Source organism: Carassius gibelio, chromosome A19, assembly GCF_023724105.1.
Source record: "Carassius gibelio isolate Cgi1373 ecotype wild population from Czech Republic chromosome A19, carGib1.2-hapl.c, whole genome shotgun sequence".
In the NCBI taxonomy this organism is placed as follows: domain Eukaryota; kingdom Metazoa; phylum Chordata; class Actinopteri; order Cypriniformes; family Cyprinidae; genus Carassius; species Carassius gibelio.
In genome coordinates this window covers 14,233,436-14,247,797 of record NC_068389.1, presented here as the reverse complement: position 1 = coordinate 14,247,797, position 14,362 = coordinate 14,233,436, and the positions used below count along the sequence as shown (strand labels likewise).

General features: G+C 35.4%; 1 protein-coding gene across 1 annotated transcript in view; it reads left to right on the top strand.

Moving 5' to 3' along the window:
• Positions 1–14,362, top strand: part of LOC127935277 (CUB and sushi domain-containing protein 2-like) — a 266,910-nt gene that overhangs the window by 221,218 nt on the left and 31,330 nt on the right. The window contains exons 47-49 of the mRNA XM_052532988.1: positions 6,191–6,379; positions 10,457–10,603; positions 13,923–14,111. Coding sequence (XP_052388948.1) covers positions 6,191–6,379; positions 10,457–10,603; positions 13,923–14,111 — 525 coding nt within the window. The remainder of the gene's footprint in view (positions 1–6,190; positions 6,380–10,456; positions 10,604–13,922; positions 14,112–14,362) is intronic.

The window sequence follows — 14,362 nt, the reverse complement described above, 5'->3', positions numbered from 1 at the left end:
ATTTAATACCATTTTTGCCACTTGAAATGATATAATCAACACAGTGTCTAAAACAAAATGTTTAAAACTGTTTGTTTCCCAGTTTAAATTATTACAGCGATTCCCAAATTGGCATTGTGGTCTCATATTTGATACCTAAATATATATCAAAACATACATAAGCTATCCCATTCTGTGCTTGGCCTCATCTGTGATGTAAATAAAAAAACAATTTGGCTGTTTGTTTACTGGAAGCAGTCTGTGGGCTGCAGTACAGCTGTTTGCCAGAAATTGATTAAGGCCTGTAGAAAAAAAGAAACAAAAACAGATGAGTTTTATCATTTCCAGAATAAGCAAATGTCATAGAGAACTTTGGTCAGGGTGCTGCCTCTGGCTGTCAGTCACATTAAGTATGCCTGCCTCGTCAAACACCAGACAGGGAACGAGACAGAATGAGAGACAAGAGGAGGAGGAATAAAGCAATCTTATGCTTTATATCTGTCATTTGTTGAGGGAAACAGATCTGTTCTGATAAGATCAACAGGGAAGACAATGAAAATATGAATATTAAATTGTGACCACCCAGCCTATGTAAGTAAAGTTTGGTTACCAAAACAAAGATGTATAAAGTACATGATACACAATGTTGAATGGGTTGTATTTGCAATGTTTTTGTTGTTGTTGTTGTTGTTGTTGTTGTTGTTGTCCAGTAACAAAAATAAAAGAGATTTTTGAGGAAAAGAAAGTATCAAAGAACTTTACAAGCTCAGATTGACCAAGTATTTGATTTATATTGGAATATTGTTTTTATCTTCAGTGGTAATGGGTAACTCTTTCCGTATCTATTGAAAATAGTTACACTTTTTTAGAAGCCATATAACAGACATCATAATTGGTGGTAAAGAATTACCATATGGGAAACATTCATATTATCTGTAAAATGTTCATATTTCATATCATATTTTCTGTCAAATTTCTGTTGGACAAAGTTAATTTGTAAAAAGCATCATCTAATTATCTAATCAAAGGTGCAGTGAAAAATCCTGATGGATGAGAAATTTACAAATGTGTTTTTTAATAGAGAACTTTGCAGTATTGAACACAATCAAATGTCATAGGAGTTTAAAATTAAATGTTGCCATATGGCTTTACTGTACCATAAAGGGGCATGGTCTTTCATAGTCTTTTGTAGTCTGTTGTTGATTGTTCAAAGGCTGCACATTCAGACTGTACGGTATCTTTATAAAGTGATATGATCTAGCCAATTTTTTCAAATTCCAACAGGGACAGGTTGTGTGATATGCTCTCATCTTTAAAAAACACTACATTACATAAAAAAGATTGCATTAAATAAAAAAATTCACTTGCAATAAGAATAAAAAATGGTTTATACATATTGTATTTTTATATGGAAATGATTGTTCTAATATAATAACTATATACATTTTGATTTGATTTAAGGACAGTTTTGTTTTCTGTTATCCGGAGAACAAGTGTGAGCAAAGCATACAGAGAGAAAAGCTGAGGGATTGAAAGAGTAGAGAGGAAGGACAGTGATGGGTTGAGGCAATGCAAAGCTCATTGAGATGCAGAGGATATCCAGGCTGCAGGTGCACCCAACTATTAAATCACAGCTTCTCCCCATCTGTCTCTCTCTCTCTCTCTCTCTCTCTCTCTCTCTCTCTCTCGCTCTCTACCTGACATCTGATCTGACACATCCTCTTTTTGAATACATCATTTCATAAAATATATCTCCTTACTTCTTTCACCCTTCCTCTGATGCAAGAAATCCTATCCAGAACTTTGTGTTTTACAGACATAATCAGATATATACGAACGTGATGGTCTGATGAAACACTGTGCTCAACATTTAGCTTGATGAGCAAAAGATGCTTGGTTTTTAGTTGTTTTTCCCCCTTCTTGATTTGTTAAATGTGTTTCCAACAACCCTGGTTAATGAAAACCGTGGTTTATGCTGTCTGGCCAAAGCCGATCACAAATGTAGTCCCATTTAAAAACACCATGTGTCAATGCTTAATGTATTCCTTTCTTCTCTCGGTGTCCCCTTTTCTTTCTTTTTCATTTTTTTCTTTTTTTATATCTCATAGTCAGAGAGAAAGAAAATAGATCTGTGAATGCTGAGAGTGCATCACATGCCATTATGCAAATTAAGGGTAGGATAATCTCACACGTAACTTAATTTATTTAAACATAGACTTTCAGTGTTTATACTCAAATAAAATATAATTTTTATCAGTGACACACAGCGTGTCATGCACACATGCATGTTGATTTTATTATTCTTCCCTTCTCTCACCATGGTGGCATTAAAAACCCAAAGCAATTTTTTCCCCTGATGGCATTTAAGTGCTGTTTTCTTTCATTTATTTTTTATTTATAGGACTGATATTATTCAGTAATTTAGAATTATTTGCAGCATTTTCCTCTTATTTAAAATTCTGAGAATAAATATAAAATATTCATGTTTATGTATTATATATAATGTTTTATATATTTTTCATAGATATGTATTATATATGTCACTGCATGCATGTGAGAACTCAAATGAATGCACTTTAAACATGCACAGTGCCACGCTTATTTAGTGTCTTTCATCTTCTGAATTCTAACAAATGGAGCAAGTACCTCCACATCTCTTGCTCAATTTGAAATCATACTCTAAGTCATTCTCAGACATCCAGCATACATAATCAATGTGTGTATGTTTCATTTCAACACATTACTATTTCTGATTATTTCCGGTGATTTAATATCTCCTTATTAATTATAAAGCCCACCAGCAGCTAGACATGTCGTTGGACAAGATAGTCCTTAACTGACCCTTACAAATGTATGTGACTTATCCTACCTAAGCGACTTAAGCTTTTAATCTTTTCGAATTTCCGAGTCTGTGGAGAACCTGTATGTTTGGATTATTTTAAAGTGCCCCTATCATGCCTTTTCGACTATTATCTTTCATGCAGTTTGTCATGTAGCTGTATGTGGACATAAACTTCCTGCAAAGTGGTGAAGCCAACAGTGCAGATAAATAAAGTTATCAACTATCCAAAAATAGAGTTGGCCTGCAGTCGCCTAAACGAGTCGTCAGAAATTAAAACCGTATTCTGTTACGGCTCTACGACACAAAGTAACACATTTGCATATTGTCTGCCCACATTCTATGTCGCCAACTTGCCTCCCCACAAACACAGTAAAATGTTTCCGACACGCACTGTACATGGTAGACCAATCCAGAGCCAATCTCTAAATGGTTCTGGACCAATCAAAAAAGATTGCACCAATCACAGCAGTGAGGGCTCATGGAAAAGAAGGGTTTAGAAAGATTCTTTGAACTGGTTCGCGTCGTTTACGAATCATTTAGAAATTAGGTCAATATATATATATATATATATATATATATATATATATATATATATATATATATATATATATATACACAAATAAAAAAATTATATATATATATATATATATATTTTTTTTTTTTTTTTTTTTTTGAAAAAACAAATGTTTTTTTTTTTACCTTGCATGCATGTAAACCTGTTTCAGGAGACTCATAAAACAACATTAGCAACCTTAAAATGGCATAATATGGACACTTTAAACACAATTTTACATAAATGATCCAAAAATATGGTAAAACATGCACTAATAGCCACACAAGGTACCCAGAGAGGATACACATTTTCACATCTTTGTTGATGCTGTAAATGAAATTGTGCAAAATTAACTACTAATCTGTATTGATTGCAGTGTTTGAGGATACTTTATTATTATTGGACATTCAACCTGTACTAGCAACAGTAATCAAGGGGGCAGAGCTTAACAAATGATCGATTATATGAAAACTGCATGTGATGAACAGAACACAAGCCTATATTGGCAATTTGTGTGTGACTTTTATCCCTTTCTTTGACATCATGAAATTAATGCTTTATGATGCCATTTTCTGAATGGGGTAAAATTATCGTGGGGGCCATATTTGCGAAGGGTGACATTTTAAGTTGAAAATCCCTTTTCAGATGCCAGCCCCTTTTGTACAGTAGATAATCTTCAGCTGCCATTGTTAGAGGAGCAGTTCTGACATGCCTTCTCTTCTTCTGTCAGAATCAGCCACCAATACTGTTGTTTACATTCAGCCTTTGACAGTCCATTTCAAAGTGGATTGGGGGATAAGGGTGACCTGAGCAAGTTAATTTCCATTTGCCGCCATAGTGAAAGGACTGGGGTGATGGGGATTTTGATACGATTCTGTCTAGAGGGTCATGCTCTTCCCCATTCTGTTGGGTTAGAATGGAATTAGGGCTGGGCGGTGTGATGGTAAAAATGCATCAGCTGGTAGCACAATATATCTGTGCTGCATATCAGCTATTTTGCTAATTTTTAGTTTGCTTTTAAACCAATTGTCATATTTTGCACTGATGGCATGCTTACACTACTGTTCATAGTGTCTGTCTATGCATCTATCTATTTAGAAATAATTTTTATCCAGGAGCATTAAACTGATGAACAGTAAAGACTTTACATTTCAAAACAAATTACAAATGACTGTTTTTCAGTAATCAATAATTTTTCAGTAATGCATAAAACATTTCCAGCAAAAAATAATTATATATATATATATATATATATATATATATATATATATATATATATATATATATATATATATATATATGTTTGTTACTGAATAGTCATACTGCCCCGCTTCTCCATCAAATATATTTTACATACAATATAGCCCTCAGCACAGATGCAAAGAGTTCATTTTATGTCTTGCAGTATAAACTGATTTAAACACAAATATGCTGACAATGTAAATATCAAAGATTTAGCAAGGGCCTATAACTGTTATGATATAGTAAACACAAAAGACTCGTCATATCTATCAGTTTGCTGCTTTACAGTCTATCATTGTTTGTTATAGGTTAACAGCCAGCTTTCAAAGCACTGTATGCAGCAGCAAATAAAGATCTGTAACACCCACGCTCACACTTTAAAGAATGTAATTTGTGAGCGTGAGCTTCAGGATGCACAGATGTAGGTTACTGGCAGTGTATTTTATTTATTTTTTTACCTGAGTGCATTAGGCTTTATGCATAGATGATAAGCTCAAACGGGTATTGATATGCATCCACAATAATGTTTGTCCTCCAATGAAACCACATTCAGATTTTATATCACCTCAGAGCCCTGTAGCCAGTCCCACAGCCTCTATATTTTACCCTCGTAAAGGAAATGTGTCAAAGCCACAAATGTATCGTTCCTGTGTGTCCGCCAAGCTCAAGCTCAACCTCGACTAGAAACCCCATGTGTGATTTACATCATATCAATTCTCAAAACTTTTTTATAATTTAATCATTGTCACGAGAGCAATTCACTGGACTGTGAACCTGAATGTATCTATAAGAATAAAGCCAACACATAAAGCCGGACAGTGCACAGCATGCATGAAATTATTGTTTGATTAACGTCCATCCTCATCAGTGCACAGACCTGTGGGCTTAAATGTTAGTCAATTAAGGTGCTAAACGACTGACTAAAAAGCCAATTAAAGAGGTCAAATATAGAAACAGAGCTGTTTACTGTGAATCATGTTATTTACAGGGTTTTAGCGCATTGCATCCGTCAATATTCTGATAAACGGAGGTGGGCGGTGAGGTTAGAAATTCTTAACAATTCTTCCATCGTGATAATCTCATTCAAATATCAACTCAATCATGAAGTATTCACACCAGTGGAGCTCTGGAACGGCAGCGTGTTTAGCAAGACAAGTAATAGAAAATCCATATTTTATATTAGAAATATAAGCATCATAATAACAGTCCCTCTTGTCTGCTTCCGGCTTCAGCTTCAGACATGACGTACACGGCCTCTCATCCGTGTCATCCGCGTCATGCAGAAGAAATGAGACAAAATAATAGTATGGTGCCAGAGATGAGGGTTTATCCTTTTTATGTTATGATTTGTATTTGGATGCTTACTTTGAATTCAGACAGCTACATAGAGAATAAGAGACAGGCTTCCAAGATTTGAGGGAAGCAAGGGTTTGGAGAGATCCTGTAGGTAACAGCTCATCTTAGCACTGCGTCCATTTGTGATGTATGCAGTCAAAAGAAAATGCTTTAGCTTTCTGGAATCAATATGTAGTAATGTATTGAGCTGAACTACATCTTGTCTGTCTTCCTTACAGTCACCTGTCCTATGAACGAGGTGTTGACAGCCTCCACGGGAATAATCCTGAGTCAGTCTCCGGGCAGCAGCCTGCCACACTTTGAGTCTTGCTCCTGGGTGGTGAAGGTGGATTCAGGATACAACATCACTTTCACCATCGAACACTTCCAGACCAGCAGACAGTTTGATGAGCTGGAGTTCTTTGATGGTGAGTGGATTTATCACAGCTTTTTCTTAGGATATTTTCCTCTGATTCCTGTGGTACTACTATATTACTACTACTATTACCACTACTACTACTACTGCAAATAGTGATAATAGTAATGTGGAAAACAGTTGCACTCCAACTTCACATCAGCACCAGGCATTAGTCAAATGCGCGTGGAAATGGTCCAAGTGATGAGGGAGCTTTAGAAGAATGACAGTGAACTGTGTTCAGTTGAGATTTTGTCGAGCCATATGTCAGTAAAAATGAATTTTCCTGTCCTGTCAGATGTTATGCTGTAGCACGTGCTCGTGGCAGCACGCGCTGTGTATCAAAAGCAAGTGCAAAAGACAGTACAAGGATGCAATGCCATAGTTATGTTGTCAGTTAAGTCACAAAAGGTTAAAGTTGCCTTAAAAATGTGTGTGCATGCAATTATTTGTTATATATGAGTCACATTTAAGAACATGTCTCTGAAATGCAGTGGTTTCCGAAACTGTCCTGCAGTAGCCTTACCCTGTCTCCCTCATCTAACACCCGATTCAACTCGTCGGTCAACTCACGGGTCAGAAAAGGGAAAGAGTTGTGAAAAAATACAATGCATGTCAGATCTGAATCACGGTCAGCAGCCAGAGTGCTTAAAGCAGCCGAAATAACCTAATTACCCAGCTGCTATGATGTCTGTTCATCAAAGAAAAAAAAAGGAGGAAATCGATAGTTTTTGTAGCTTAAAGGATTCCTCTATATTTAATTAAGAATTGTGTGTTTGATAACTTAATTCAATTTCTGTGTATTTCCTACTTGTTGAAAGGCACAGATAGCTAAACATGACATTTATTATGAAGGATTTATGTGAAGTTTGTGGTTTAAGTTCACTCAAATTAGAAGTTGTTATATAAGTCTAATAAATGTTAAAATTGGTAGCTCTCAATTACACTGTGATGTTGAATTGCTATAGTCAATGGTTAAATATAAAAATAAAAATAAAACAGTTTCCTAGAGACACCAGCGGTATTGGTATTAGTGATTCTCACCTTCAGTCATAAAAAAATTGTCATTAAACAAATATTTAAAATATACTGTCTTTATGTTGTTGAGATTGAATGTGAAATTATTGCAATATAAAAGTGTATATATATATATATATATATATATATATATATATATATATATATATATATATATATATATATATATATATATATATATATATATATATAAATATAAATATATATATATATATATATAAATATATATATATATATATATATATATATATATATATATATATATATATATATATATATATATATATATATGTATATATAAACTAATGTAAGGTGAGGTATATTTCAGAAAAAAATTACAATCAATTATTTTATGTTTTTTTTTATCGACTGGCAGCACTTATTATTATTATTATTATTATTATTATTATTATTATTATTATTATTATATTTATTGCTGTTGAAGTAATATAATTTAATAAGATTAAATCAAGGAACAAACATTATTGTAAAAATTACAGAATTTTGTTCACATAATTACTTTTTTTTTTTTTTTTCAGGATATATTATTGACATACACCTCACAGGCAACCTTGCTGTGTTGAGCAAGATAGACAGTTGAAGAGAGGCCAAAAGGGATGACCTTTGCTTTTACACAGTGAAAACTTTTTGTAAAAGGCAACGGAAATTGCTTTAGTCAACAGAGGACTATTCAGGGCCAGTCTTAGGTCACTAGATTCGCTGAGGTCAAAGTGATCCCATTTAGGCTGAGATTAGGAAGTGGATTACAGGTCAAAAAAGTCATGCAACTTTCCAAAAATAAATAAATAAAAAGAAAAATAAAGAAGTGAACAGACTTTGAAACATTGCTATGTGAACAAATATGGATAAAATAAAATGCAAATAATAATAAAAAAAAGATTACCGTAACCACCAAAATCATTTAATAAACAATATTAATTCTGCAAGTGTGTAGCATACAATTAAACAGGTAAACATGAGATAGCCCTATACATTTATTGGAGGAAAAAAAAATAAAAAATCACCAGCCAATACTCCAGTCTTCAATGTCACATGATTTTTCAGAAATCATTCTAATATGCTGAATTAATGCCCAATAAGTAATTCTTATATTGCTGCTTAATATGTTTGTAGAAACCATGATATTTTAAGATTCTTTGATTGGATAGTTTAAAAGAACATAATTTATTTAAAATTTAAATATTTTGTAGCATTATATGTATTTGCTCTAACTTTTAATCACTCTTGTGCATTTTTGTTGAATAAAAGGAATATCCATTTATGAAAAAAAATGTACCTCCGAAAATTTCTATTAGACAAAAGCATTGTAAAAAAAAAAAAAAGTGAAAAGCATGAAAAGAAAAAAAAAATAACTTGCACACATTTGTATATATTTTTTATTTTCTTAGAGTGTACCATATGACAGCTGGGCCTCACAGTATCACATTGTGCTACACATTCTTTTTTTTTTTTTTTTTTTTTTTTTTTTTGAGGCTCATAAAGCGCCTGTGCTTGTGTGTATTTGCTTGTCATCTGGGAGCAGTGTGAGCCACTCCTGAGGGGAGCTGGCATGCTCAATGCTGATTATGCTTTCAACTCCCATTGCGCTACGGAGCAGACTTTACTTTTCACAACATGCCAAAGCCAGCCAGATCACACCAGATCCATTTACCTCCCCGCAGCGTGGCCTAGACACTAACATGATGTCTGGAATGGCCTTTGACACACACACACACACACACACACACACACACACACACACACACACACACACACACCTCTCTGGACTGAGTTCAGCTGATCTGAAAGTACCACTAGTGAAGTTCATGAACAGAGAGAGCCCTGTCACTCTGCATTAACCATGAGAGGCGGAGAGGCTGTGTTGTGACAGAAACACATCAGTGGTATCACTGCTGGTGGTAAACAAGTCAATCTGAAGTTTGTAAAATATGTGGCTACTGATAGTGATAGGAAGAGATGCAAGAGGTATTTTTATTACATTTTTCTGTGACCAGTTGTCAAAAAAAGTGTGAAGTTTCTTGCACAAATTTGCTTGTGCAATCTAAAAATAATAATAATAATAATAAAAATACAATACAATTAAAATATTAAAATTGCCTGTAAAATAATTTCTGGGATATTATTGTGGTAATTGTTGCAAATATTATACACACCTGCAAATGTAACTCACTTTATATATTTATATATACATATATATTCCAACTTTTTGAAAATCAGGGCCAGTTTCTTAGGAATCATTGCATTTTAAATTCATAAAGGCAAGCACATATGTGACGCGATCTGAGAAAACCCATGGGATGTGACGCTAGGACGTTTTCTGGAAATTAAAAAAATAGGTTGTATGTCAATTTTTTTGTCTAAATTAGGTTTTCATTCAATTATTATTCTATAACTTCAGGACAAGGAACAAGGAAAAAACGCAGTCTGAAGCTGCTCACTGGAGATACGGCTCACTTAGACCATCTTGCTCCTCGCAGTCTGGTCATTCGTGGTGATGTCAGTGCCCTATTTTTATTTTATTTTTTTTTATATTGGACTATTTCACATCCAGAGATGAATGTTCAAAAGAGGAGGAATCCAATGACAGTCTTTTACGTGCAAATGTGTACTGCGCTCGCTTTTCTAACTACAAGGTACACTATTCGTGTTCTCCAAACATGCAAGGGGTGATCAAAAGCTCAACATGATAAACAATGGAAAACTGTCCTCTTTGGGGTATCGTTTCTCTGTTTGTGTAATAATGCAGTATAGCGCTCCTGACAGACAGCGATCTTTAAGTAGAAGTGAAAGTGAAACCAGTCTCTTTCCATTCCGGAAAATCATAGCTAACAGACAATTTCAGATAGCCATAACTTTTGTCACGATCAAGCTATGGACAAAATGAAAACAGTTTTGGAATGGGCTTGAACTCAAGAGTGTCAAAATGTGTTGGGTTTTCCCAGATCCAATCACATATGTGGTCTAAGATGTGATATTTGGACCAGAGAGGCATCTTATATATGGTAACTTTATGTTATGCTTTATCCTGCAGGTCCTTCAAGACAGAGTCCGCTGCTCATTTCTCTAAGTGGGAACTATTCGTCTCCCTTTAGTATTACTAGCACTGCAAACAAGGTTTACCTGCACTGGTCTTTCGATCACACTTCCAGTCAGAAGGGCTTTCGAATCCGCTACTCAGGTGAGCATTCAAACACATCATCAAAACATACAGCTTGTATTTGGATTTCTCCAAGCCACCGTTTCCTCCTGACTAAGAGTTTTATATCCAATTCATATTAAAATTAGACACTTATTTTCAAGTGGACAAAACTTTATTAATTAACTTTTTAATTAACACTGGGGCGGCAGTGGCTCAGTGGATCATGTAGGTTGTCTACAAACCGGAAGGTTGGTGGTTCGATCCCCAGCTCCACCTGACCAAGTGTCGAGGTGTCCTTGAGCAAGACACCTAACCCCAGCCTTGTATGGCAGACACCGCTGTCGGTGTGTGAGTGTGTGTGAATGGGTGAATGTGAGGCAAATTGTAAAGCGCTTTGGATGGCCATGTGGTCTGTTGAAAGCGCTATATAAATGCAGTCCATTTACCATTTACCAATTAAAATAATTACAATGCATGTTTAAAGTTTTAGTTAAGCAATGCAATTATACAATCAGTAACTCATCTTTAAATGCATTGTTTTAACTGCATTTTTAAAAAATGCACTGGCTGCCAATTTAATTACTTAAATCATTTAATAAGTCATGGAAAAATAATGAGTTTAACACAGTTAATCTAATTAGGTTTCATACTGCTGACCGTTGACAGACATGTTTGTTTTATTTATTTATTTATTTTTTAATTTTTTTTTTTATTCGTACATACATGCATATTTCCCAGAGGCTATGAGGTTGTCATTTGAACTTAAACTAGACCATGTACTTTGAAATACAACTGTTGAGTCTTCATGCAAATCTGAATGCAAAAACAAACATATAGTGTAACTGTAATTTGAGTCATGGACAGATGACTCTTATGAGCTAATACTTTTAATGAATCATCCAAAAAGGCCCAATACCCAAAAGCTATTGGTTTGGCTTACACGTGATTTTATCATATGACTCCTCGACTGCCTGAATGTTTGACAACTTACAGTTAAAGATATGCATTCACAAAACGACCAATTATGACTCCCTGCTGCAAAAACAGAATTTACACAGGAAACCGCCACAAGCTATCAAGACCTGATTGCGCCGTTTCATGAGCAGTGCCGTAATTCTGAGTTATTACCCCATAAATATTTAAAAAGTTTCCATATGCTCCTAATCATTAGCGTTTCAGAAGAGTGACTAATCACCTCTTTGTCTGGCTCATCAGGGTCCTTTCTCTCAGCATCAGCTTGTTTTGCTTTTTCCGCTTCCTCCTTGCATGATGGATTTTTGATATAGAGCTCTGTGACAGTCTGGGTTAGCAGCGGCAGCACACCTAGGTTTCTCTCCTCAATATGGTTTCCCTTCTGTGGCGATGCCTTGGTGGGACAAAAACAGATGGTGGGACAGATTCAAAGCTTCGTACCATTCTCTTTCTCAGTTCATCTTTTATCTCCACAGGCTGTTAGTTCATCAACTGTAGCGGGTCCTTTCACTCCTCCTCCCTCTCTTTTTTGTTTCTCTTTTTATTTTTATTTTATTTCCTGACCTTTTCTTGCCACCATCACCTGTGTGAGGTTTGCTAAATGACTGGCTTTGAGAATTTTGAAGGCCTTTCTTTGGAAAAAGAAGAATTGGAGTAGCTTAAAGGTTGAAGATTGACAGCATTAACTCTGCTTCATTAAATGCAAAGCTGGTGCTCTTGGGTCATAGTCAGGAAGAAAACTCCTGCTCTATCACATGGGAGGTTTGATGCACAAAACAAAACTGCTTTAAAATTGCACTCCATTTAAACCATTAGTGCAGGTGATTTTTTTTTTCTTTTTTTTTTTTCAAAGTTTCAATACAGGTATATGATGTGTAAACTTTCATATCTGTCCATTATCTGTTTTCTCTCCTGTGTTGGTGTTTGCTGGGATGTTGAGAACAAACTTTTTATTGTATTATTATTATTATAATTTTTTTAATGCTTTCAGGTTTCAGTTTAGTTTCAATTTGAGACATTTATGTTTTTTATTTTATATTTTATTTGATTTTTAATATTTCTATTTTATTTTTTATATATATATCAAATAAATGCAGGTAGTGTGATATTTGTCAACTTTTAGAAATACATTAAGATATAAATTATCTTAAATCCACAACACGGTAACAGTCTGAAAACCTTAACTTAAAAAGTATACAAAAATAAATATACATGTATGTGTGTAATGTTAACTTGGGGCACAATTGTTGATCCGAGTATATGTTTCAGACATCTTTGAATACTTGTGTAGTCTTGTGCCATCAGCACAGTGTTTTTAATATTACTTTTTAATGTCGCTAGTTAACAGCTGTTCAGCTTTGAAAAACACGTCTCAAGACCCCTCCGCTCTATTCCATTTTATTGCCTTTTATTGCCGTCAAGCTGATTTCAATGCCAGAATGTGTCCTGTGTGAGTGCTCCCTTACTCTCCTAAAGGAAATTACCATTGCTAGATATTGTGTCGTACTGAAATTAGAATTGTTTTAATGGAATTTAAATGGCAGTTCGGTAAGAGCTTGTTCATCTAATCCAACACAAGGGCATATACATAAGTGGATGCTTACACTGCAGAAAATCATTTTCTTAATCAGTATTTTTGCATTATCCTTCGTATAGTGTATCTTTAGAATATCTAGAATTAATTTCCTGTGCAGTTTGCCTTCTCAAGTTAACTTTTCTTTTTTTTTTCTCTCTCTCCCATGACATTTCTTTCAGGAAACCTTCACTTATCTTACACTAATTAACTTACATTAATTAAAGAGTCCAGGGGGCAACTTCCTCAAGCCTCTGCATTATGGGCAGCTTGCCAAAGCTGTTTACCTGTATCACTGTAGGACTATATGAACATGTGAACTTGTGAAACAGATAGGCCTATAAAGCGGTCATGGTAATTAATAATGCGACAAATTGCATTCCTGCCCCATTTCCCTCGTAATTCCCTCCATAGCTCCTCTTATATTATGCTGGTATCATTACGGTAATTCTTACGGTAAAGCAAGGAGAACAACCTGCTAAGATCTGATCTCAGAAGCCTCATGGGCCACAGGAGACAATGTGGTCTGGATTGCATATGCCAAACAGCATAACTTTATATGATGACTCTCGTTGTATTTTGACTGTAATTCTGTATAAATAATTCATTTTTACATATCCATCATTTGTGACCTTCCACAAGTTCCTGCAATTCAAAACCGTGCATCTTTTTAATCACTCCTCAGCTCCCGGCTGCAGTAATATCCGCTGTTTCCAGTAAACAGGGTGAAGAATTGAAAAGCAATAAGCAGCAGGTTTCACAGACTGATGTGTCTTTGACTTCTGACTGTGTTTACATTTGTATGTGCCACAGCGGCATACTGCAGTAGCCCGGAACCTCCTGTGAATGGCTCGGTACATAGCCAGACGGGCACGAAACTTGGCAGTACCCTGCGCTTCAGCTGCGACCGGGGCTTCAACCTGATTGGCCAGACCACTGCCACTTGCACCCGCACCCTGCAGGGCATCTACCAATGGAATGCTCCAGTGCCGCTTTGCCAAGGTGAGTCTGAAATTTGTGTCTGAAATACCTTGGACAAAGTCTGGATGCGATTATCCACCTCTCCTTGCAAAACTCTCTCTGAGATAGACCGGCGCCGCCGTGACTAATTCTGTATTCAATCAATGTTTAGGGCTTGGCTGCATCTGTCAGATTGCTCATCACAATAAATGGGTTAGCCAGGAGCCATAGCTGCGAGACTATTGCTAATGTGCTGTCCGAGGGGAGAATCTCCTCAGAAAGAGGCAGTTATC